We start from the raw sequence: 27,908 nt of genomic DNA on the forward strand, positions 1-27,908 counted from the left end.
ACAATGAAGGAAACATTTAGCAAAACTAAAAGGCAACCTATGGAATGGGACAGATGTTTACCAATGACATATCCTCTAAAGGGTTAGTATCCAAAATATATAAAGAATTTACAAAACTCAATACCCCCAAAAATGAATAATCCAATTATAAAATGGGCAGAAGAATAGACATTTTTCCAAAGAAGACATACAGATTGCCATAGATACATGAAAAGATGCTCTACATCACTCATCATCAGGGAAATACAAATCAAAATTACAGTGAGAAATCACCTCACACCTATCAGAATGGCTAAACAAAAGAAACAACAGGTATTGGTGAGGGTATAGAGAAAAAGGAAACTTCTTACACTATTGGTGGGAATGCAAACTGGTGCAATCACTCTGGAAAATAGCCTCAAAAAGTTAAAAATAGAGCTACCCTATAGTTTAGCAATTGCATGACTGGGTATTTATCCAAAAGACACAAAAATGCTAATTCAAAGGGATACACACACCCTGATGTTTATAGCAGCGTTATCTCTAAAAGCCAAATTATGGAAACAGCTCAAGTGTGTATTGATTGATGAATGGATAAAGAAGATGTGGTATATATATAAGATTCAATGTGTGTACAAACACACACACACACACACATATATACACGCTGGAATATTACTCAGCCACAAAAAAGAATAAACTTGCCATTTGCAATGGCATAGATGGAGCTAGAGAATATTATGTTAAGCAAAATAAGTTTGAGAAAGACAAAAACCACATGATTTCACTTATATGTGGAATTTAAGAAACAAAACAAATGAGCAAAGGGAAAGAGTGAGGTAAACCAAGAAACAGATTCTTAACTATAGAGAAGAAACTGATGGTTACCAGAGGGGAGGTGGGTGGGCAGATGGCTTAAATAAGGGATGGAGATGAAGGAGTGCATTCATTGTGATGAGCACTGAGTGTTGTATAGAAGTGCTGAATCACTATATTGTATACCTGAAAATAATATTAAACTGTATGTTAAGTGGCATTTTTAAAAATTCAGTTTTTCTACATACTAACAACGAATTATCTGAAAAAGAAGAAAACCATCCCATTTACAATAGCATAAAATACAATAAAAGAGATAATTTTAACCAAAAAAAGATCTATACACTGAAAACTTTAAGATATAGATGAAAATAATTAAAGAAGACACAAATAAATGGAAAGATATTTCATGTTTATGGATCAGAAAAATTTATATTGTTAAAATGTTCATACTACCCAAAGCCATCTATAGATTCGATGCATCTCTATCAAAATTCCAATGGCATATTTCACAGAAATAGAAAAAAAATGCTGAAATTTGTATGGAACTGAAAAAAAAAAAAAAAACCAAAATACCCAAAGTAACCTTGAGGAGGCATCACACTTGCTGATATCAAACTATATTACCAAGTTATAGTAACCAGAACAGTGGCACTGGCATAAAAACAGACACATAGGCCAATGAAACAGAATCAGGAGCCCAGAAATAAGCTCACATGTATAAAGTAACTAACATATGATGAGGAAGACAAGAATACTCAATAGGGAAAAAAATAGTCTCTTTAATAAGTGGTGCTAGAAAAACTGGATATTCATATGCAAAAGAATGAAAATAGACCCCTATCTTTGACCACTCACAAAAATTAACTCAAAGTGGGTTAAGTACTTAACTTTAAGACCTGGAACTTTAAAATTCCTAAGTGAAAACATAGGAAAAAGCTCCTTGACATTGATTTCATATATGATTGTTTAGATATGATACCAAAAGCACAAGGAACAAAGCAAAAATCAACAAATGCAACATCAAACTGAAAAAACTTCTACAGAGCAAATGAAACATACAACAAAATGAAAAGGCAGGGGCACCTGGTGGCTTAGTTGGTTAAGTGTCTGCCTTCAGCTCCTGGGGTCTTGGGATTGCGCCTCACAGCCAGTGGGTTCCCTGCTCAGCAGGGAATCTGCTTCTCCCTCTCCCTCTACCCCTTCCCTCTGCTTGTGCTCTCTCCCTCTCTCTCAATTAAAATAAATAAAATCCTAAAGAAGGAAAAAGAAAAGGCAACCTACCAATTGGGAGAAACTATATCCAAGCCAAATGTGTTAAGGGGTACTAATATCCGAAATATATAAGGAATTCATACAACCCAGTAGCAAAAAATAAATTAATAATAATCCAATAAAAAAATGGGGAAAAGACTTAAATAACATTTTTCCAAAGAAAAACATACTAATGGCCAACAGATACATGAACAGGTGCTCAACATTACTCATCATCAGGAAAATTCAAACCAAAACCACAATAAAATGTCACCTCACACCTGTTAGAATGACTGTTACTGAAAAGACAAGAGATAACAAGCATAGGTAAGAATTTGGAGAAAAGGGAACCCGAGCATGCTACTGGTGGGAAAAGAGTAAATTGGTGCAGCTACTATAAATACACTATGGGGATTCCTCAAAAAATTAAAAATAGAGCTGTCATATGATCCAGGAATTCCACTTCTGGTTACATACGCAAAGGGTAATAAATCACTAACCTGGGATCCTTGGGTGGCTCAGCGGTTTAGCGCCTGCCTTTGGCCCAGGGCGCGATCCTGGAGACCCGGGATCGAGTCCCACTTCGGGCTCCCGGTGCATGGAGCCTGCTTCTCCCTCTGCCTGTGTCTCTGCCTCTCTCTCTCTGTGTGACTATCATAAATAAATAAAAATTTAAAAAAAAAAATCACTAACCCTAAGAGATAGCTGTACTCCTATGTCCATTGCAGCATTATTCACAATAGCCAAGACATAGAAACAACTGAAATGTCCAGCAATGGATGAATGAATAAAAATGTGGTTTATGAATATTATTCATCCATCAAATAAAAGGGAATTCTATCATTTGTGACACAGCTAGGCCTTGAGGGCATTATGGTAAGTGAAATAAGTGAGACAGAAAGAAATACTGTCCAATCTCAGTTAAATGAGGAATCTAAAAAAGCCAAATTCATAGAAGCAGAGAGTAGCATGGTGGTTACCAGGCACTGGGCAGTGAAAGAAATTATGAGATGTTGGTCAAAGCATACAAACTTCCAGAGGAGTAAGTTCTTTCTCTAGCTAAGGATACTGTATTGTATACTTGAAAGTTGCTTGGATCTTAAACGTTGTTACCATAACAATAACAAAAAGGGTGATTATGTGAGGTAAAGGATGCGTTAACTAATCTTATTGTAGTAAACATTTCACAATATACACATGTATCAAATTATATTGTACACTTTAGCCTTACCCAATGTTATATGTCAGTTATATATCAATAAAGCAAATGGGGAAATAAAAGGAACTGTTCCAAACAAAAAAGAAAAAATAAGTCATGCATATTAGAACCATGGAACTTGAGAACTTCTGTATAAAGAACTCAACAGTAAAAAGAAACAAAATCAGGGATGCCCAGGTGGCTCAGTGGTTGGGCATCTGCCTTCAGCTCAGGACGTGATCCCGGAATGCCTGGATCAAGTCCCACATCGGGCTTCCTGCATAGAGCCTGCTTCTCCCTCTGCCTATGTCTCTGCCCCTCTCTCTCTGTCTCTCCCATGATTAAATAAATAAAATCTTAAAAAAAAAAAACAAATTAGAAAACAGGCAAGATATGAGCACACATTTCACCAAAGAGAATATACAGATAGCAAACTAGAACCTGAAGATATGTTCAATACCATTAGCCACTGGGAACATTCTAATTAAAACCATTAAGATACATTACTATATATCTATTAAAACAGCTAAACTCCTAAAAAATCATGACAATATAAAATACAGGCAAGGATGTGGAGAAACTGGATCATTCTGGAAAATACCATCGTTCTGGAAAATAGTTTGACAATTTCTTTAAAAAGCTAACATATACTTACCATACAACCCAGCGACCATATTCTTGGACATTTATCCCAGAAAAGAAACACACAAAAATGTGTACAACAATGTTCACAGATTTATTAATAATAGCCAAATAATGGAAACAACCTAACACTCTTCAACTGGCAAGTGGTTAACCAAATGGTAGTACAGCCACATCATTAAATACTACTCAGAAAAAAAAGAAAAGAAAAGAAAAACTATTGACACATCCAACTGTTGGATGGATCTCAAGGGAATTATGCTGCATGAAGAAAGCCAAAATCCAAAGGTCACCTGTTGTATGATTTCTAAATTTTTTTTAAGTTTTTTTTTTTTTTTTTTTTTTTTTTTAATGATAGTCACAGACAGAGAGAGGCAGAGACATAGTCAGAGGGAGAAGCAGGCTCCATGCACCGGGAGCCCGATGTGGGATTCGATCCCGGGTCTCCAGGATCGTGCCCTAGGCCAATGGCAGGCGCCAAACCGCTGCGCCACCCAGGGATCCCGTTGTATGATTTCTTTTACATAAGACAGTAGCTGCCCCTTATCTGAGAAGGATAGTTCCGACACCCCCAGTGGATGCTGGAAACCAGGGATAGTACTGAACCTCATATATATTTTTTCCTATACACACATATCTATGGTCAAATCTAATTTGTAAATTAGGCACAGTTAAAGATTAACAACTAAAAATAACTATTATTTCATTTAATAAAATAGAACCATTATAACAAAATACTGTAATAAAAGTTAAATGAATGTAGTCTCTCTCAAATTATCTTACTGCAATGTACTCACCTTTCTTTTTCTTGTGATGAGGTGAGATGATAAAATGCCTACGTAATGAGATGAAGTGAGGGGAATGACACAGGCACTAAAACGTAGTGTTAGGCTACTACTGCCCCTTTGACGACACAGTCAGAAAGGGGATCACCTCCCTCCAGGCATGGGTTTGACCATGGGTAACAAACCTGCAGAAAGGGAAACCACAGGTAAGAAGGGTCTACTGTATTCTCAAAATGACAAAATTACAGAGCTGGAGAGCAGATTAGTTGCTTGCCAGGAATAGGAATAAAGAGATGGAGAAGGGGGGAGTGTGGGTGTGGCTATAAAGGTGTAGCACAAAGGATCTTCACACTGATGGAACAGTTTTGCATCTTGTCTTCGGGGCTGGTTACACAAATCTACATGTGATAAAATTGCATAGAACCATACACACACAGTCAAATGAGGGCAGTTTGCTGAAATCTAAATAAGATTGTGTAGATTGTTATCAATATCCTAGTTTTAATATTGTACTATGGTTATATAAAATAACATCGTTGGGAGAAATTGGATGAGGGACACCTGGGACCTGTCTAGTAGTTTTGTATATTTCTATGAATCTAATTATTTCAAAATAAAAAGTAAAACAAAAAATACATAATCTCTGAATTAGTGATGCCACTTTCAGGAATTTATCTAAGATACACTAATATACATGTACAAATACATATGTACATAGATGTTTACCGCAACACTGTTTATAATGGTACAGAATTGTATTCAACCCAGATATCCCTCCACAGTGCCGGCACAGCCATAGTGTAAAATAGTATGTAGTCAGTTCAAAGGAAAAAGATATTTACTATGTGATGTTTACTTCAATTAAAAAAAAAAAACAACTTAAGAACAAGACAGAAAAAAAAAAAACTGAACAAACATACAATTTCCAAGATATACTATTAGGTGAACAAAGCAAAATGCAGAAGAATGCTAAATATGTAAAAAAGAGAGAGAAAGAGAGGTTGAGAGAAAGAGAGAGGCGTGTTTTTATATTGGACCATTTATCTTCAATATAGCCCTGAAAGGTTCCCAGGAATCTGGATACAGTAATCACCACCGTTTCTTTTCTTTTCTTTGTTTTTTTTTTTTCTTTTTTTTGTAGCATGTGAATATTTATTGATCCAAAGATTCCCATGACCACCACCATGGTTTCAATCAGGTCAGCCACCAGAACTATATCAAATCGTTCTCTGATTTCCACACATTCACCACAGTATTGTTTTTCTTATTTTCTCCTTCTGAGACTTCAAATATTTATGTAAACCATTAATTCTAACATATGGTCCTTCCTGATGCAACCAGCTTCTAGGAACTAGTTTATAGTTTAGTATAGTGTATAGTTTAGTTTACACTCAAAGAAACCTCAGGAGACAGGAACCACATCAGAAATTTTGATAGAGAAAAAATTAAATATATAGAATGGTTAATAAAGGAGATTCTAATGGGTATAGAAATTAGAAAGAAGCTATTCCTTCTCTAGTGGTGGGAGAATAAAAAAGAAAGAACATGTAAGAGCCACCCCACTTCCCACTCTTACCCCGGTGAGAGAGTAAGAACTCATTGGAGAGGGCATGTCTCACACAGGAACACAAGCCAAGGGCCACCTGGGTGGCTCAGCGGTTTAGCGCCTGCCTTTGGCTCAGGGAATGATCCTGGAGTCCCAGGATCGAGTCCCACATCGGGCTCCCTGCATGGAGCCTGCTTCTCTCTCTGCCTGTGTCTCTGCCTATCTCTCTCTGTGTCTCTCATGAATAAATAAATAAAATCTTTAAAAAATAAAAAAAATAAAAAAGGAACACAAGACTATCTGTTGTGGGAAAGTGGCTGGCCTAGTGGGAGCACCTCATCAGGTGGTGGAGTCCCTGGGGGTTGCGGGTGGGCCACAGTTGGTCTTTGGGAACTGTTCCTGTGAGCAGACTTTCAGGAAGGCGGAGGCTGCAGAAGATCTATGAAGGCTGTTGAATGGGTGTTCTCAGACCTTCTGCATTATAATCTACTGCTCTGGCAGCCAAGTCAAACACAGCACACCAGGACCAGAAAAAGAAACTCCTCTGTTGTGGCCTTATACGGTTCCTCCAGTGACAGGCTAACATCGAGCTTGTACAGGAGAAACCTGTACGAAGTCCAGTTTCAACATTACAAAATAGGGGGAAGAAGGGTGGATTTGGAGCTGGGAGACAGTACCTTGATAACTGCTCCACCTTACCATCTTGAAATATGATTAATTACAGGGCACTGGTGCTATAAACATATAAAAGAAAAATGAGAACACTTACTCCTAACTAGATACTGGTATACCTTTACTTAGTCTTTCATATATATTTCGTGTTATTGTTTTCATTTTTTCTGAGACAATCTCTGTGATAATCCTCACATAGGTAGATTTCTTTAAGGTTTTAAAGTGAGTTGTAGTATCATATATGTGGGAAATGAAGATTTAGTTGTCCGTTCTTAATTCCATGAACATGGATGATATTAATGCAAACACATCTCTATTCAATTAGTTTTAAGAGCATTAAGCATGGTCTGATTTTTTTTTCTCACATGGGGTAATACTAATATTGGCAAATACCTTAGGTTGCTCATAATGGGCAGAAGAAATCACAAAAACACAAATGTGTTATTTGATAAGTACAGATGTGAACCTCACAGGGGTGAATTTGAACTGTCTTAAAAGTTAAGAACACATCTTCTAGTCAGGAAAAGGAACATTTACTAAGGCATGGAGATGCAAAAATGGATGGCATATTGAAAGACTGCAAAGCAGTATTATCTGGACCTAAATTTTTGGGAGGGAAGCCTTTGATGAGATTGAAAATGCAATCTGGCTTCAGGTTTTTCAAAGCCATTGACTCTTAAAATAGTGCATCCATCAATCACTTGAGAATCTTGTTAAATATGTGGATTCTTCGGCTTTATCCCACAAAAACCTGCTCAGTAAATTAGAAACAAAGGTCAAGGAATCTGTACTTGAACAATCACACAATTCACCACCACTGTGGAATGCTAACACTCCTGGTCCACACACCAGTATTTGATAAATACTGTATAAAAACATTTTTACTTAATGCTATTGGTCTCCAAAGTAGGGCATACACTCCAGGGAGCATCTCAGATGATTTAGTCAGGTGCGGGAAGAAGACACTAAAATATATATTTGCATTTAAATTAAGCTTTATTAATAGTTAATATATGAATTGACACAGATGCCTTCACTTGATCTGTATACAGTACAAGGTGAACTAAGGAAAAAACCTGACAGCAAAGTTTTCATTCCGTCATCCAGCGTACTGTGACAGACAACACTTTATACTTTACAAAATGGAAAAGTGGCATAGAGAGATCTCTGAGAAAAAGATTAAAAAAAAAACAACCCTTAAAGATAACAGTAATAATGGAAGCAAGTGGGAACAAGAAAATGAGAGAGTTGACCTTTCTCTTAAACCTAAATTAGCTCTTTGCCAAATAACAAGGTTAGAAATTACTACGAAGTCAGACGATCAGAAGTCTGTGAATGAACAAGAAGGTAATTACTGTTGGGAAAAAATTGTGCTATGGAAAAAAATTTTTTTAAATGGTTATTGGGAATATTTTTTTATTTTGTGCTTTTGCAGCTGAAAATGTTACATATAGTATCTATCAAAATGTCTGTATCTTCACAATTTAACAACTTGGAAATAATTTCCTGACCTATTTAAAAATCTCCAAAACCTTAATACAATGTTTGTTTTGTTTTTTAAATATTCCAAAGTGCTTCAGTGGGTTTTAGAAAGCTATCTGTCAAAAATATAGAACTTCTGCTTAGTTGCAAGAACAAGTGTTGTTCATCTTCCATGAAATCATTTTTCTCACCAGGGAGAAGAAATTTAGATGTTTTCCTTCTTCACTCCCTGCTCAGGCCTCACTTCTGGGTTTTGCTGAGATAGCTTAGTACTTAAAGTTAATGATGGGAGATTTTCCAGGTAGTGTGTCTTTCCTACCTGAAGAACACTTATCACTTAACATTACAAATTTCCACTCTATCACAGAACACAGGTGTTTATTTGTTTGAAGTTCTTGAAAATTCTAATGTGCATTTTCTTCAACTGAGGTCACTTGGGAGACACACTCTTTGGATCCTTGCATAGCCTCAAGATAAATGATCTCACCCGGGAAACAGATTTAGTTGTCATTCTAGAAAGCTTAGAGGTGTGATTTTTGTTTTCCTTTATGAATTCCTCTCTTTACCCTGAAATTAAAAATTTGAGAATCTTCTCCTGCATGTCTAATAAGCGTCTTAAACTCAACATTCCCCCCAAACTGATTCCTTCAGCTGTTACCATCCCAAAATCTGGCCCTTACACAATTCTTTCCTAGCATAGTAAGCAAAAACCCCATCCTTCCAGTTATTTAGGCAAAAGCCAAAAACAATAAAACCCGTTGATTCTATTATCACACCACACCCACTCCATCTATTTTCAAAATATTTCCAGAATCTGATCATTAGTCACTCCACCAATAACCATATTGGCCTCAGCCCTAATGATTTAAATTACTGAAATATCTAATGAGCTGGTCTCCCAGCACCTGCCTTTACTACCCAGTTATTTTTCAACAGCATTATGACTCCTAAAGTCACATGAGGTCTCTCCTCTGCTCAAAACCTCTCCAATGGCTTCCCCTATGTACCAAAGCCAAGGGCTTTACAATGGTCTAGAAAGTCCCACATAATCTTGTTTCCTGCTGCCACTTTGCACTCACATCTTCTGTCCTTGCTCCCTCAGCTCTACCCAAGTGGCCTCCTTGCCAGTCTTTAAGTTGCTGACATGATACCATTTTAGGACTATTTTTAAACCTCCTGTTCACCTTCTGGAGTATTTTCCTCTCCAGATATGCATGAGGTTGGTTCCCTCACCTCCTGCTCAAATGTCAGCTGAACAGTCTCTGACCACAATTATAGTTAAATCTTGCCTCTCCTTATCCTGACACTTTTAGTCACTCTTTTTCTGTATCACTTATTCACATCTGACACATTTATTCATTTTATTATCTACCTCTTCTACTCAATGAAGGCATGGTTCAATGCTTTGTTCACCTTGAATTCCAGGGACTACAACAGTGCTTATCACTGCCCCAAAATAGACAGTATTTGAATGAAATGTCTGCCTAGGTGTCTTCCCCCAACCATATTACATGGAACCTATATATCAAGAGGCCTTTCAAACCAGGGAAACTTTCTTCTAGTATTTATGAGTCGTTTTCATAAGTCTGTTTCCTTTTTTCTTCCTTATGGTTCTTCATTTATTCACATTAAATATCCTAAACTTTTCTTCAAGGTGTTTTCATTTTTACTACAATCTCCATGCCTTTGGATTTTGCTTTTCTAGAGAGAACTACTACTGCACATATTCTAGGCCACTAATTTGGTTCTCAAGAGTGGCTATTTCCCTCTTTTTCTACATTTTAATGTGTTGGGTTTTTAAATTATAGAAAGTTTATTTCACACTGTGAATTTCTTCATGTGCTTTTTCAAAATTAAAGTTGTCATTCATCTCCACCAGCAATTCTTTTTCACCACCACCCACTTCTGAATGGTCTGTTTTTCATTAGGCTTCTTTAGACTATTTTCCTTTGTCTACTCATTCACCCTTTGGCAAACTTTGGGTCAGTCCGAGTGGCAATAAACCCGGGAACAAAACAAGCAAGCAGTTCCCTCTGTTTCTGTGGGATGAGGATATATGAAGCAGCAAGCTGCCAGTATCCATACAAACATGAACCGAGATCCCACCATGCAGCAGCCCAGCAGGTACTCTAAAGCTAGTCTTATTTAGTACCACAACTGTAGACTGCACTCTTTTCCTCTAAGTCCATGGATCTTTGACAGTGAGGTGCTCACATATTCAAGCCATTTCCCTAGAACTCTGTTTAAGATGAAAGGTGCAACCCAGTTTAAATGTGGGTGGAAGGGATAAGAGTACAGGGTGACAAAATGAAGACACAAGCTAGAGAGGAAAGAGAGCAGGGCAAATTCATGACAGTAGGGGAGGTTGTAGGAGAACAACATACGAATAGACAAGTCCTTGATGGGTGACAGGACATTTAAAACAGGAAAAAGTGAAAGGAGGCTTATATGCACATGTTTTTGAGATATAGTACTGAGAAGTCCATGGCTTCTCTTTCTCCCATCAAGAATAGGTAAGGTCACTTCCTGGTGAAGACAATGAAGTAAAGTGAGATCACAGCTCGATCACACTTCACAATAAAGAAATTGGTAGGGGAGTGAGAAAAAAGGAAAACTGTAAAACCACCAGCCACCAAAGAAGAAAAGATACACACCATCTCATGTTAACAAGGAAATCAAAGAAACCAGATTCAGGTTGGAGATTTAGATTAGGTTCAAAATAACATCTAACCCACCTCACCATAGGAAAAGAAAGCTGACAACATTCCAAAAATTCACATGCAAAAATCTAGAACAAAGCAAACTGAGGAAGATGCCCATAGAAAAGTCAATGAAAAACCCCTTCTAACCCCTAGTACTTCCAGGTTTTCCTTTTTTCTATCACTCTGTACCCACTTTGGGAACCACTCATGGTGTTCTCCCTTAGTAATGAGATGTATATATAGTGACCTCAGTTTGGGCAAGTTGTGAAACCTCAGAACAGAGTGGTGTTCAGGTCTTCTACCAAAGACTTTTACCCATTTCCAGTTATCATTGGGCTGCAGAAGAGGTGAAGAATACAAGAACTAGCCTGATGTGTGAGCAAACTGGGGAAAACAAGACTCAGAGAAGGTAAAAAAGGCTGTCAGAGAGGATTTACACTTAGTATAATAAAAGTCTTCTTAATCTGTGCTAATAAAACAAGCACATAATTAAGACACACGTTGGGGGGGGGCATTGAAATGATCTATACCTTTAAAATAATCTTAAAATATCTAAATGTATGTTCACTGGTCTCTTGATCCAAAGCCAAAGATTTTTGAGTATGGATCCTTTAAAGCTTATGCTACCCCATTTAGGGTTTTCTTGTCATTGCTATCTTCCCTGCAACCCCTATTCTTATTGTTCTGTTATTTCAACACTCATATGAGTACCATGGCCTCAGATCTTTGAGTCCGAAGAGCTCTTCTGGAACTTCCAAGGTCTTGACTTTTCCTCATCAGTATCTTATCGCCTCTGAAATCTTGATTTCACGTATCCCATCCTCTCACCTTCTTTTTTTAGTTTCATTTCACTGAAGTTTTCAGTTCATGGGTCAGCCCCAACTTCATATAATCTGCCACCTCCTTTATATTATTCCTTGAAAAGCTTAGATTCTGCATCCTGGTACTATAGTCATCACTTCTGTGAATATGTTCACCTCCCTGGCCTGCTTCTACTTCCATCAAAAATTTAAAACCTATTTGCTTCCTCTACACCTGCAAATCAAGCCACTAAATGCGGCTGGAGAAAAACCATACCACAGGTTTGCCTAGTTTCACTTAAATTTATGTCTAAACCCCCAAAAGATACATCACTGCCCAAAATCTACTACATTTTTTTTCCCACTGAGTTGGAGTTCCCATATAATTTCTTCTTTCTCCTCAAATTCCTACCTCAACTACATTAACGCCTCCCAGTTTATTTCATCATCAGTAACCCTTACACTTCCTTTTTGTACTCAACGGTGTACTATGAAATAAAAACATAATTAAGAATATAAATACTTTAAAATTGTTTTACAGTCAAAATGACCATAAATATTAGTGATGCCCAAGTAGGCTAAAATAATAGAAAAAGCCATGAGTAAGCTCATTTGATCTTTCCCAATCATTACATACACCAACTTGATAAAATTTCAAAGTATTCCATTAAAAAATTATATTATTTAATAATTTTAAGAGAAATTGATGCCATTATCATATTTACATTTTTAACATGGTAAACTCCATGAATGTAGCTGTTCTGTGAGTGTAAATTACCATATTTTATCACAGTGAATGCTGTGTAACCCAATGTGTTTCCTTTTGGAAATTTTTGGTAAATGAAGCACAGTGCAAAAAAATATTCATGTGTGATTAACAAAATTTCTGATTTTTTCTTTCTTACATGGCCTGAGTCCTATTTACATTAGTTATGTAATATAAATCAACATTCTCTGAAAGATGATGAATCTCTAATTCTGTGACAAAGTATCTACAAAATAATTATGAGAGACACAATGTAGCCTTCTCTAGAACTACTTTTTAGGTTTCTTTTTTTTATGGCCACTGAAGAACATTAAGAGGAAGTCTTCCAACCCGCCATAAACACTTGATAATTACACGATTAAATAGAAATGGAAAATGTTTTTAGAAAATGGGAGGAGAAAAAGCTTATTTGGCAGTATGCTATTACTAGCACCTTTGAGCCTTAAAAAAATCCAACAGCATTTATAGCTTATGCTATATCTACTTTAGTTATGTGAACGCTCATCTAAGCACAGATGATCAAATGAACAGAAGAGCGTGATAAAACACATATTTAGTGGGCACTTATGAACTATAAATGGAAATTAAGTTTGAGTAGGGCCCATTAAACTCTTCATTAAATAAATTTTGTTGCAAAAGAGTCACACATTATCACTGGCACAACCAATATGATGATATTGTTAATGATTTGATTATATGCAGAGTACAGTTTGTTTTCAAACTATAAAATGTTAAAATCAAGGTGCACAAACTTTAAAGATAATGTAATTTACCAGATACCTTCTTAATTCTATTCCAACAATAAGGACACAATATATTGGACCATAAACAAACTAAGCTCAGTAGAGCATGTGGCTTATTACTTTTAGGAAGAACTATGATTCTTTACATTATTTAACTTATCAAGAGCAGACTGTAAATGTACTTTAATTCATTAGTTTTCAAAGTGAAAACTCACATTGTATTTATTTTCAAAAGAGAAATATTAAGCCTGAAAAATCTCATAAATCCATTTATGGAAAGACTGTCATCTTCCATATCCTACTCGTTAATATAGTTTCTATATTCTTGGTTGAAAGTGATTTTTTCGGTTGGAGGGATGATGAAGCATATGTTAGAAGTGGGGATAGGAATGTCCCCAAGACTGTTAAAGTAGTAAAAAATGTTTTATTTACAATTAAACTTGAAATTTAAAAATCCACTGAAATGAAGAATGACTGGAACATTTTATCAGATCACATGGCCCAAATTTAAGCTCCATTCAAGAACCACTTTGCTTGAGAAATAATACAAATTGGTGGCTAAACAATCATTTATAGTGCCTACACCATGTAAAAAACTATATTATATATAAAGCACTATAATCAAACTTGAAGGGTAAGTAGCTTTTAGTAAGCTTAAACTAGATAGAAAGGGAATTCAGTAGCAAAGAAAATTCTCAGATACATCATTTACTTAAATTTGACATAGTATCACCCCACTTTTTAAATTTTGGCAGTAAAATTTCATTAGCTTTACTCATTTAAATGGCATACATATAACTCCCAAGATACTCAATAAACACTACCTAAGATAAAACATAGAAACCCAAACAGATCAATGACCTGAAAGTATTGCCTATTATGCATTTACTAAATATAATTCTTTATACACTTATTATACATTTTCAATTTTTTCTTAGTTATTATTCCAACATATTAATATAGAAAACATGCTGGCACCACTACACAGCCAAATGCAGCAATGGATAGGCCAGAATATATAGGACACGGCATTTCAAAATTCCTAATCCAATTCTTAATTTAAGTCAAATTCAGTCATTTGTCCTTTTTTCTTTCTGAAGTTAATTTACTATGGTGAGGGTAACCAGCTGAATATCAAATCCAAGTGAATAAAAATATAGTCAAGTAATATTAAGGCTCATGTAATTAAATTTATTTTTCATGTTTTAATTTTGATTAGCTTTTGTAATATTTATAAAATGCACTGTTGGTCTCAGAAAGTTTTATAAACTAATTAGTTCAACAACTAAGACTCAGGTAACTGTTATCTGACAGAGTGGCACTTCATTTCTGGCCACATATGTATATCCTATCGTCATTTCTATTGTTAATACCAATAAAATGGAACTGTTATATAGTAAGAAATATGGCAACTAAATACCCCCTTCCCACCCTCCAAAAAAGAACAATGTATCGCTTTAACTTTGTTAGGAGTCACAAAAATTTTTATTTAGGAAAAATATTTCCTTCAGTGTTTGATAATGAATTTTATTTAAATGAATAATTTACTTTTACTTTTCTGTGCAGACCAATTAAAAAGTATGCCTCTTTCCTTTCATAAGCACACTGTCTAATTCTGCATGGCAGATAAGAAATTAATACTTTACTTTCTTCTACCTTAAAAATTAATTATGAAATTTTCCTCATTATGAACTAGTTATTTCTGTATGGATTGTTGTGATGCGGCTGTTAAAAAAAAAAGTTAGTTAAAGATATGGACACATGGGAAACAAATCATAAACTATAATACTAGTTTATAATGAAATATATTAAACATTGTTTAAATATTAAACAGCAAAATACTCCTATATTAAATAAATAAGACTTGAATTTGTCATGTGGAACTATAGGCCAATACCATCAGTAAGGGGGACGGTCTAGTGCAAAGGGTGGCCACCAAAAGAAAAAAATAATCGGAGAAGAGAAGAAAGAGAGAGAGAGACATTAAGAGGAAGAGGGGAGAGAAGGAAGGAAGGAAAGGAGATGAGGAAACAACATTTAATACTGGCATTGTTTTCAATAACAAATTAAATCAGGGATTCTCAATCCTTTCTGAATATTAAATTACCTAGAGAACTTTTTAAAAATACTGATCAGGTCTCAGCCCAAATTAAATCAGAATCAGGAATCAGGCAATAGTATATTTAAATGGTCCCCCAAATGACTCTAATGTGCAGTCAGGGTTAAGAGTTACTGACTGAAACCTACAAGCTTCTTAATGTTACCCAACTCAGAAAGTGTCCTATGAATAAGAAATGGAGTTTTCTTTTACCAGTGGGACAAGACAAGGGTATCTCCAATTAACAGTAACTTATGGATAAGTCAAGTTTATTAATGTACACCTCATTTCCACTAAAATATCTGTGTATACCTCTTCATTCCTTGTAATTCTGTATTCTCAAACTCCAAAATCTAGTCAAAGTACTTTTTGTAATAAACCAGTCACAATGAAAAGATTAGTAATTCGTGAATATAAATGATTTACTGAATGCCTATATATGCAAGGCACAGTGATAGGTGCTGCTGTAGGGCGTGGGAGTCATGAGATAATACGATTCCTGAAAAAAATGGTTTTTGGAATTAATGGCTATTAAATTAATTCTATGGGCCTAAATAAGGGACTGAACTGCTGAAAAAAGAAAAAAAAATAAGCACATACTAAGGGTCTGATTTTAAAATACATAGCATAGCATATTTGTACTTTTCCTAATGTTCCTTTACAGTATTTCCAGAAGCCTTTGAATATACATAAGGCAAATTCAAGATAGAAAAATAAACCCTGTTTAAAGTAGATGTTCCCAATTTTAACCATACTCTGTAATCAAGTAAATTTCATATATGACATAAGTATAAATACTAAAAATCTTTATAGAAAGGTAGTTCTTGTCCACTTGTAGTAGTCTTAACAAGTAATCTTACATTAAAATATCACAGATTCTAGTCCTCGACGATTTCATCATGGAGAAAGTTTATACAATACATAATTTATTTTGAAAACAGTTTATATGCTGAGAAATCCTAAAGTGAACAAATTTGAGTTCTTTTTTGTTTTCAAGAAGAGAGGATGCAGAAAAAGAAGGGGGTAGAATCTGCTCAAACCTTATAAATAACCTACAATCTAATAATTTAAATGCTGACTGCTTTTTGTAAGAACCTAGTGAATTTCATATGAATAAATACTTTTTCTATTCACTATTGGTATGGACTTTTCTGATTACTTTAAAAATAAATAATAAGTGCTTCTCATTTAGCATTAAATTTCAAAATGGGGCTAGCTAATGTCAGCATAACGTAAGAAGCAGCTAAATGTTTACCCCCCAAAAATGTTAACCTCAGAGATCATGGCGGGGGGGGGGGGGGGAGAGGGAATGGAGGAAAAAAAAAATGACACAAGATCAATGATCAGCAACGTTCTCATGGCAAAAATCTCTTTAGGGGAGTAGAGGTTCCAAGTTGTTTTTAAGTAATAAAAGGTGAAATAAAGACTGAAGGAAAATGCTCATTCATTTGTACCTTGGATGCAACACTCTGAAGTAGAGAAGTAGTAAAATATTTTACTAAGTTAAAATATAGGTTTTATATTTTATACGATATTGAATACGCACATAAAAATACCAGTGTTTTTATCTTGTTTCTGTTCAGACACTTAAGCAAATGTGTTCTTTGGTGTCTGGGGGAGTTTATCAATATTTAGGGATAAGAACTCCAAGAGCAACATGCCTAGAAATAGAAGACTCAAAATCCTATGCCATACATATAAAGTAAGAATCAAAGGTAAACTTATGAGAAAAGGTAAGAAAGTTAAAGTTACATTGCAGTAGGACTAATACATTTCCTTCCCCCAAACATATTCTGGCTCCCAAAATAAAAAGCACTATAGCCTATCAGGTTTTTAATCTGTGTTTTGAGATTTTTCAAGTGGAAAGATAGCACAGATAGAAATATATCATTCTTAAGTTTTAAAATCACCAAAGTCAGTGAGAAGAATGTACATTCATTAAATGTATTCATTATAAGTAAAGAAGTCTTGAAAAGGCTGAACAGGTCAACCAAAGCTGAAGAATTGTTCTTGATTTTTCATCATTCTTTTTTAAATAAAGAATAAGTATAGGTATAGTATACATACAGGTTGACATTCTGATTCATTCAAAATAGTCATATCCCTTTGCTAGTTTTGGAAGTTCCAGAGACTAAAATTTAATACCATTCATAACATAGTATTTTCAATAAAAGGAATTATAGAGCAATGAAAAATCTGAAGCAAGGTGGCTTAGAGAGCCTTATAACCTCTAAATATACACACATTTATAACCTGTATTTATTTTCTAAAGAAACAAATTTTAAGTAATGCTAATTTAACCAATGGAGAAAAAACTTCTATCAAAATATACAATTTCCATTACAGACTAGAAGGCTAATATTAAAAAAATAGTTGTAAGCCAAAAAGTTTGCTTATATGGATGACAAGCATCATCCCTTTGAAGCATAAAGCATCAAATAAGGTCTTATAAAAGATCGATCTGTGACCTTCTTCATTTGTAAGTTCTTGATAAATTCATAAAGCTTGAGTTTCAGTCTTTAGATCAAAGTACATCCATGCTTCTTAATCCAGATCTCCAGAAAAAGGGGAAACCAAGTAAATTCAGAATCTCAAGTGGGATTTATGCTTTACCATGTACCTGAAAAATAATAATATGTTATAATGATTACATGAATTGTAGAATTTTTAGAATATTATATGTAAAAATAGGTTAACATTTTTTTAAACGTAAAATTCAAAAGTGAACAGGATTTTTTGTTTTCTAGAAAAGTGAAAACATGATATTGTACTTTGGAAATACAGAATAAAAACTTTTGAAGCCAGAAGAAACATTCCTCCTATTAAATTCTATAATCTCAGAGCTTCTGGCTAGAATAATAAATGTTTCTCTTTAATATTATCATCAGTTATAATCACTGGGTTACCTCTGACTTTGGAAAACCCTTAATTTTCAGCAAGAGATTTACACCAAGAAAGTGATACATTTTAAAGAACACCCAAACAAAAATAAATTTAGTGGTATTGTGATCATATGCTGTTCTTAAATTTTCCAATTATAAAACTGATGTTAATGTAAAGGGGCTTTAAGAATACTATTTATAATAGTAATTAAATTCAAAAACTCTATTCCTTTCACAAGCTACCCTTAACTCACATCCAATCAGTGACCTTTTAATACTGGCAAAAAAACCCACAAAAAAACCCTGTAGGGATCACTTAATCCAAGCCCCTTGGATAGACAGAAAACAAGGTTCAGAAAGGTCACACAGTTCATTAGAGTCAGATCACAAAATCAGAATGAAAATCTAGGTCTTCTGACTCAGAATTTACTGTTCTTTCTATCCAGCTATGCACCCTTTCTCCATCTGTTTCTAAAATCAATACAACAAAGATATTTGTTAATTATCTACTGGAGATCAGCAACAAATCAGACAGTGTTCGAAAAAGGGGATATGTTCACAACTTTAATGAACTTAATGTCTAACTGAGGAGAAAGGAAAATTACTATAATAAAGCAGAAGTAAGTGCATTTTAGGATCAGAATTACCTATCCAATGTTTCCCAGAATCGTAAGAAAACTGGTCTATCCAAATGACGTTTGTGATAGCTGAGTTCTAATACTGTTACATCCCATTTCTGAACGTTTGGATCTAGACGAACTTCATCATATTTGAGATGGAAGGCTTTAACTATATGGGGGGAAATAATATTTTTAATTCAAACTGCAATCAGAATTATAGAAATATTTTCTGAAAGAATAAAAATATCCAATACAGACATTAACCAAAAAACTAAACAAACAAAAAACTTTAAAAGATGAATCTTTCTTCAACCAAATGAAACATTATAACCAAAGTGATCTTTGAAATAGACGCTAATAAGCACTGTGGCATCCTCAAAAACATTCAATTCAACAAATATCTACTGAAGGTTTATACATACCAGCTACTGGGAGTGAAATGCGGAATAAGGGAGATAAAACACATATGGTCTGGTGAAGGATAAAAAAAATCTATTCAAATAAAGTATGATAAAGGTGCAGTATATCACAGTAACATAAAAGTACCTTACCCAGACCATGAAATTCAGAAAATGCTAAGACCTAAAAGTTTGAGTAAGAATTAGGCAAACACAGAACAAAAGTGACCCAGTTAGCCAAGAACATGCTCAAAGAGAAATGGTTTCACTTAGAAACTAAAGAAATTTAATGGAATTGCATCATACAAAGTAACGTAAAGAATGTTTAAAAGGTAAGACCACAGATTGAGAATAATGTTATAGCCTTGTAGGCCCCTTATATATTAAGGGGTTTGGAGAACCACTGTAAAGCGTTCAGCTGTGACTACTGATACAATTTAGTAATCCAGAAGAGACATTTGCTAAACTTGGGAGAAGATAGACGCCTGGCAAGAAAAAGATTCAAGAAATAATTAGGGAGTAAGAACTAACAGAACTTGGTAAATGATGAAAAGAGAAAAATTTGGAAGGCCTCTTGAGAGGTTACCTAGAAGTAGATAATTGATATAAAAAGTTGAGTCTAGGGCAGCCCCAGTGGCTCAGTGGTTTAGTGCCGCCTGCAGCCCAGGGTGTGATCCTGGGGACCCCGGATCGAGTCCCACATCAGGCTCCCTGCATGGGGCCTGCTTCTCCCTCTGCCTGTGTCTCTGCCTCTCTGTCTCCATGTCTCTCATGAATAAATAAATAAAATCTTTAAAAAAAAAAAAAAAAGCTGAGTCGAGCAAAAAGATCTAGAAGATTTCAGGCAGAGGGAATAGCTGGTAAAAAGGCTCTGAAATGAAAGCCACCGTGGCACATTCTATAAACAAGTATAACTTCTTTTATAGGCAATGTCCTATATATAGAATTCAGCTATGGTAAAAAATCTGAATTTATTCCAAATGTGATAGTAAGTCACTAGAAAGTTTAGAGTAAGAAGGTGAAATTATCTGGTTTCCATTTTTAACAGTTGGTTTTGGGTGTTGGGCAAATAAAAGACTCAAAAGGCAAAACCTCCCAAGTGGCATATATTGCAAAAGGTTAACAAATGTACCATTAAGTATTATTTTCAATCTTTCACTGTCCCTGATTATCCAGTTGAATCATCCTCATCCTGGCTAGTTTATTTTGTAAACAGTTTACCACCAGTGAAGTTTATTTTACATTACACATGCAAGATGTTTAGCTTTTCTTTCAATTTACTTTTCTCCTAACATATAATTATTACTATCATCATTCTCATCCAGTATTTGAGGTCTTTAAGGAGAAAAATGATTGACTTTGTTAATTTTTTCTGAAAACTACTTTATGGATTGCTTGTTCCACACTGCTGATAGCCTATGCACTTTCAATGTTAACAATGAATCAAGGTGTAATTCTTGATGGAAATCCAAAATGAATCATTAGTGCCCACAAAAAGAAACATAAACATTACTTCTAAATTATTATGCTTTTATATAATTAAAGATCCCATCATCAGCACATTACTCATTTTGAATTTAATTCAATTCAATAAATTGAATTTAATTCAATTCAATAAATTTAAATTTAATTAAATTTAAATTTAATACACAGAATCATTAAAAGGGCTATATATCATAGCTTCAGAAAACCCATTTTCAAAATATTTATATGCATAAAAAATTTTAATTTTTAAAAGTTTGAAATTAAGGCCAACATTTCAATACTTCCTATTTTCCTTACTACATTTCACTTTTCTAATTCTCTCAATATTTCCTTTAAATCATCCTTTTAAAAAATATCTATTTATCTATTTAGAGAAAGAGGGGGGAGGTAGAAGGTCAAAGGGAGAGAGAGAGAGAGAGAGAGAGAATCTCAAGCAGACACTGCTGAGCATGGAGCCCAACACAGGGCTCAATCTCATGACCCTAAGATCATGACCTGAGCCAAAATCAAGACTGAGGTGACCAACCAAGTGAGCCAGCCAGCCAGGCACCCCTAAATCTTTTTTTTTTTTTTTTTTGTGGAAGATTTTGTTTATTTATTTGACAGAGAGTAAGAGCAGGAGCTGGGAACGAGGCAGAGGGAGAGCGACAAGCAGACTCCTCACTGAGCAAGGAACTCAATGCAGGGCTTGATCCTGAAACTTGGGGAGGATGACATGAGCCAAAGACAAGATGTTTAACCGACCAAGCTCCCCAGGTACCCCTCACTCTTAAAAATATATTAGGTATATCTGGGGGAAAAAATGAAACAGATAAAATGAGGAAAAAATTAAACTAAATTAAAAAATGATTTATCTAGGGATCCCTGGGTGGCTCAGTGGTTGAGCGTCTGCCTTTGGCTCAGAGCGTGATCCTAGAGTCCTGGGATTGAGTCCCACATCGGGCTCCCTGCGGCGAGCCTGCTTCTCCCCCTACCTGTGTCTCCACCTCTTTCGTGTGTCTCTCATGAATAAATAAATAAAATCTTAAAAAAAAAAGATTAAAAAAAAAGATTTCTCTAAAGCTATAAAGGCCTACAGTCCCCCACTCCTTAATTTCAATAGATTTAGTTTATACAGTATTTATTTTTCCACCAGAATAGACAACTTTTATAATTTAAGGTGAAACATGACAGTCCAAAAAGTTTAAATCACAAATGAGAAGCACAAAGTTTCTCTCACCATACAGAATATTTTACTAGCATTAAAGGAATGGTGGCAAATTTACATCAAGACATTACTATAAAACCTCTTTCTTATTCAGAAAAAGACTTTTAGCTTTTTAATCCTCAGCAAAAAATAGAACAAATGAAGTTCTTTTATAAGAAAGTCAGTCATCTCTCTGGTAGCACAATCAGTACTAAAGCAAAATACTTCACATAATTCAGAATTGTTCATTTTGTGCAAACTGCAAGACACTTGTCAACATTATTTTACAGGAACAAAGAAGCAAAAAAAAAAAAGACAATGGTCTTGAATAGTATTTTGTAGGTACAATAATGGCATGTCAGATGACAAAGAAGTAACACAATATAGATTACTAATGAAAAAATTTTCTCAATGGTAACTATCAATTTTATACAATTTATAAAATTTATACTTAATATCTTCTCTAAAATTTTGTAGTCTACTATATTATGCAATATGAAGAAAATATAAGTTTTCTACCAGGGCCCATATAGATGGTCCTAAATACCCTCAGTTTTTCCCCATGCTATATAGATGTTATCATTTTCTATGTGTGTGATGGGGGAAAGGGTAAAAACCTAGAAAAGGCAAGTAAAAAGCAAGGAAACCAACTAATTGCGGAAAAGAAACAGTATGGGAATGAGGGAGAATATAAGATAATCAACTCCATTTAGAACAGGTTGAGTCTGATGTACCAATAGGGTCTCACATAGGCGTTATCTGCTAATTAAGTGAGATACATAGGCCCAGAATATAAAACTAGAGACCAAACTTGGAATAAAGGGAAGATTAAACATGGTAATTGAAAGCTATCAGATCTCCTTGAGAGAGTATCAATAATAAAGGAGAAGAGAAACAAAACATAAACAGGTAGCTAGCTGAAAGCCAAAGGAAGCTAGAGAATCTGAGAAAGAGTATACGAGTCTTTGGAAAAGAACGTTTTAAAAAGAAAGAACCAAGTCAAGAGAATCAAATTCCCTTAAGGAGCTCAAAAGTATATAGTATTTGAATCACTGATAAGTTTGGTGAGAATAGTTTAGTAGAGAGCAAAGGAGCCAAACAGTGAATTGAGAACCAAAGAGAAAATAAGTTAGTAGAGATAATTCAAGTAAAAGAAAAAAGAGGAGCTAGAGTTAAGGTCAAGAGAAAGGGTTTTAAGATGGAAGGGACTTTCATTTTAAATGTTCATTAAGGAAGGAAGATTGAAAAGAAAGAATAATTCATGGAATAAAATCGCTAATTGCTAACTATTAAAAAAGTCTCAAGTTCTTATCTAAGTTTCAGAAGACTAACAATCTGAAAAAAACAATTACTAACATCGTCACATTCTGAATGAAATTTAGACAGCATTTACATCTTGAAGACCTTTTAATCATTTTTTTGTTATTGTTACAACACTATTCAAAAAGGCAAGCAAGTAGGTAAAACATTTGTGTTCACATTTTATTTAAATTCCCGTTCTCGCTCCACCTTTAACTTTCTATTTATCAACTGTGTATTATTCAAGTTTCAGAAATAACATAAAAATCTATCATAATATTAGTAATATTAGAATCATTGTCTAAAATGAGTGAAAGTAGAGCAGAACAAATGATTAAAACTTTCAAGCTTGGGCAGTAGTTTCTATCTTGGAGAATGGTTTAGTAACTGCCAACAAAATCTGAAGTTGCTTTTAAAATGGCTGGATTTTACAGTAGCACACTTCACATTCATAATAATCGAAGTTGTCATTTCTAATAAACATACTTGTTTCATGAGAATGCTTTTGAAAAAAAAAATTTACTATGGTTACTAACTTAATTGGGTACTCGAATTAAATAATAATTGGAATATCTCTACTGCAAAAACCAGACTAAATTAATAAATTAATCTCCAATATACCAAAAGATATAAGCCACTGAAATATTCATTTATATAAGCAAATGAAATATTCATTTAACAGATTATCTACTGAATGCTTCCTCTATGACACGCACTCTTCTGTGATAATTCAAGGGTAAACAAGGCAGAAAAGGGCTCTTCCCACCAAGAACTTAGCCTTATAGCCAAGGAAGACTTAAAATAAAGATATAAATAAGATAATATCAAACAACAGTAAGTACTATCATAAAAAGGAGCTTAAAGAGTAACTGGGAGAAAGTAATGGTTATTTACTGGTTGGCCAGAGAAGGATTCTCTAAAGGAGACAATACTTGAATTTAGGCTTGAATGAAAAAAAAAAACAAAAACAAAAAACAAAAAACATCATGCATACTATAATCATTCCGGACAATGGAAATAGCCAGTAAAAAGTCATATGGCTCTTTAAGTTCTAGCTATACATTACTATTCAGCAAAAGTCAACCCCTTTAAAAACTAGCCATCAATTTTAATAAAAATGTATGGATGTGCAACAAATGAATCCTTTTTTAAGTGACCCAATGTGGGAATAGGATACGGTAATTTACTTTTAGACATAAGTACATTAAACAAATATTAATGTCTGAAAAAATACTTTAAAAATATTTCTCAGGTGCTTAAAAATGAGCATGTCTTAATGTATATATCATATATGCAGAGCCATATGTGGCTTTCTTGTACATAATGCAAAAGCATTTCTATATTGGATAGGCAGTAAAAATAAAGAGAATCTTACTTTTAGCAAATATGTCAACTGGTGATCCATCAGGCAAAAGCCATGGCCAACCTTTGAACTGCCATGCAGGACCTTGCACAAAAACTGCTACAACCCGATCCCTATAAATAGAAAAGGGACAGAGTTAGAGCTCAAGGGTTGAGACAATATCTCAAACATGAACTCTGATTACTGTAAATCCTTAAGGAAAGGTTTCAATTATTCATGTGGCATAGTCTCCTGTCAACAAATCTGTGAGACAGAGTACATTAGAGTAACTCTTTGTTACAATGTTATCATTAGGGTGTATTAATGATTGTTATACTTCTTATGCATCTGTTTTTGCACCTAAGTCTTTTAAACATAATTACACAACACAATCCTTATATGCAATCTTTTTTAACCTTTTAATCTGCCCTTCTTCTAGAATAAGGGCCCATTTTTTAGGGAACATGACTTGATCTATTAATTGAAAAAGTTGGTTTTAAAAGGAAATCATCTAAAATTCAAATACATCTTAAACGCTTTACTTTAACTAAAAACATTATAAATTATAGTAACTCACCAACCATTTTCTGGAACCTCAAAGTCTTATTTTTGAGTTCTTCTATTATTTAGAAAGTAATCTGAGTATAAAAGTCATTAGACTTCAATTTTTCCAATTGTTTACAATTGTTTCACTCACCCTAAATTCTACTAGCATTCTCTTTATTTTTTAAGCCCAACATGGGGCTTGAACTCATGACTCAGATCAAGACCTGAGCTGAGATCAAGAGTCAGATGCTTAAACTAACTGAGCCACCGAGGCACCCCTATCTGGGGTTTTTAAAGCAATTTGTCTTTCTAACCGTTCAATTTTGTTTTCATAAAAAGAACAAATCTTTCTCTAGGCCTTCATATTTCATTAGTTCACAAATTATTTAATTAAATTGAGAAATCATTATAAATACAAAGGCCATAAGCAGTTTAAGCATAGAACTAAAGAAGTGGGAACAAAACCATAATATAAACAGTAATAGTTAACATTAAGACATACTATGAGCATTCACTATGGGCCAGTATTGTTCTAAGCACCTTATCTTGTACATATGTTAACACATTGAATCTTCCAAACAATCTAATGAAGTGGGTACTATTATTGCCCCCATTTTACAGATGAGGAAACAGAAGCACACGGACAATCCATGAGTCAGAAGAGAGATGGAGAGAAGAAGAATGAGGAGGAGAAATGGAGGGAATGATTACTCTTGTGCACTGGTTATGCTACTGTTCCTGTGTGAGGACTGATAGATCATGACAACAGCCATCTCAGTACTATTACGGAAATAGTTTTAACCTTACAACTCCTTGAAATGGTTTTAGGAATGCCCAGAGGTCCACAGATCACACACTTTGATAACCACTGCATTAGATGAAAACTCTATACAGCCAACAAAGCATTAAACCAGGTTATCTTCTATTCAAGTAAAAGACCTACTGCAACAATTCAAGTTATTGTGAAAAACCACAGCTTAAAAATCTTAATCTGCTCAAAATCTCTAAGGCTAAAATTAAATCTTAAATAAAAAATTTCCTCCCTGCATAGGATATGTGCCCTATAGTGCCAAAACTATCTTTGGTAATGGAGCACATTATTAAATGGCCTCTTAATTTCATGATGTAACTTGTGCCATACAATAGTTAAAAGCCCAAGGTACCTGCCAAACTAAAGGAAATTTGTTGGAGAGACATCACCTAGATCCTACTTGGTCTCACAGGGTTATTAACAGGTAAGCAGGATAATATAAATACTACTCAGTGAATTCTTGAAGGGACAATTAACAGAGAAAGAAAAGAGAAAAGGAAAGGGAAAGGAAAGGAAAGAAGATAAGAAAAATATTATTCCTAGGTTAGGACACCAATGACTAGGTTATCTAGCTAATATATACAAGCAATATTTTGTAGAAAGGTGACAGCACCTGTATGGTGTTTGTAATTTTTTCTGCAAATAACTGCAAAAATATGATACAAATGTTGTAATTTTCCTACTTCCTACAATTTTTAAACTTGATATCTGAAATTCTCATCTTCCTTCATATAATAAATTTTTAACATACTTATATTCTCAATGCCTTGACTTTTTAATGTGTGAAGACTAATGAGTACTTCAAAGGTAAATTTCAGCTAATGCATCAATGTGTTGTGTTATGTGACAGAGATGCACTCTCAGACTCTGTATTTTTATTCCAGCTTAGATTAATAAAATAATTCATGTATCTGAGTTTATAGGCACTATGTTATAAAAGGCTTTATATTTTATTAAAGGACATTTTAATGCAATCAAAGGGCTTAACCAGAGTGCTTATTCTTTTTATTAAATTATTCTCTACAATAAAAGTAACAATCCTCTCATTTATCATTTCTTAGTCAAAAATGTGAATTCCCCAAATAAAAAATCCAGAACTATAGTCTTTCAAAACATTAGTCTATTTGAAGTTTTGCTCTAAAGGCTGATCCAGAACAAATAAACAGTGTAAATAATTTTTTACTAAGTTTTCCAGAAGCTAGTGTTTCTTTTTTTTTAAGATTTTATTTATTTGAAAGAGAGAGAACAAGTGCGTACATGAGTTGGGGGAGGGGCAGAGGGACAAGCAGACTCCCCACTGAGTGGGGGGAGACAGTAGAAGACCCAATCCCAGGACCCTGAGATCATGACCTAAGCCCAAGTCAGACGCTTAACCGACTGAGCCACGCAGGCACCCCTGAAATTAGTGTTTCTTATAAGTAAAATAAAGCTTAGCTACCCAAAATACAAATTTATTTCGGCTTTACTAAACTGTGGACATTATTAATGACCAACTTAGACATTAACATGGTTTTCAGTGATAGTTTCTATTTAGAACTCATGACACACACACACAAAGAACTCATGACAAAATGTGATACTTTTTAATTATACAAAAAAAATTAGTGACTACATAAAAGAATAGATCATCTTACCAGTCTTGAGGCATAAGTTTAAGAGGCTGGTCTACTACTCTATAAGGAACTGTGACACTGATTGCCGTGCCCCCTGGTTGCATCTGATCTTTTCTTCTCTGTATTAAAGTTTCATTTTCTCGTTGGCAGCCTTGTTTCTTCTTTTCATCTGATGGGACAAATCTTTGAAAAAAGATGAGAAAAGGTCAAATGTTTTAGTGATACAAATGGTAAAAAAAATTA

The 27,908-nt window shown here is 34.4% G+C and overlaps 1 protein-coding gene across 9 annotated transcripts in view; it reads right to left on the reverse strand.

The window, feature by feature from the left end:
• CDC73 (cell division cycle 73) overlaps positions 1 to 27,908 on the reverse strand; it is a 253,926-nt gene that overhangs the window by 123,244 nt on the left and 102,774 nt on the right. For 7 of the 9 annotated variants that reach the window (XR_007409217.1, XR_007409215.1, XR_007409213.1 and 4 more), the window contains exons 14-16: positions 27,687 to 27,848; positions 24,729 to 24,829; positions 4,687 to 4,859 (exon numbers count right to left, since the gene is read on the reverse strand). Coding sequence is in view for 2 of the 9 variants with exons in the window: in XM_025421034.3 (XP_025276819.1) it covers positions 18,067 to 18,103; positions 19,013 to 19,154; positions 24,729 to 24,829; positions 27,687 to 27,848 (442 nt within the window). In the remaining 7 variants the exon portion in view is untranslated. Of the gene's footprint in view, positions 1 to 4,686; positions 4,860 to 7,869; positions 18,104 to 19,012; positions 19,155 to 24,728; positions 24,830 to 27,686; positions 27,849 to 27,908 lie in introns of those variants that run through there. The other 2 variants (XM_025421034.3, XM_049107032.1) reach the window with 2 other exon arrangements.

The sequence above is a fragment of the Canis lupus genome, chromosome 38 (assembly GCF_003254725.2).
Source record: "Canis lupus dingo isolate Sandy chromosome 38, ASM325472v2, whole genome shotgun sequence".
Taxonomy (NCBI): Eukaryota; Metazoa; Chordata; class Mammalia; order Carnivora; family Canidae; genus Canis; species Canis lupus.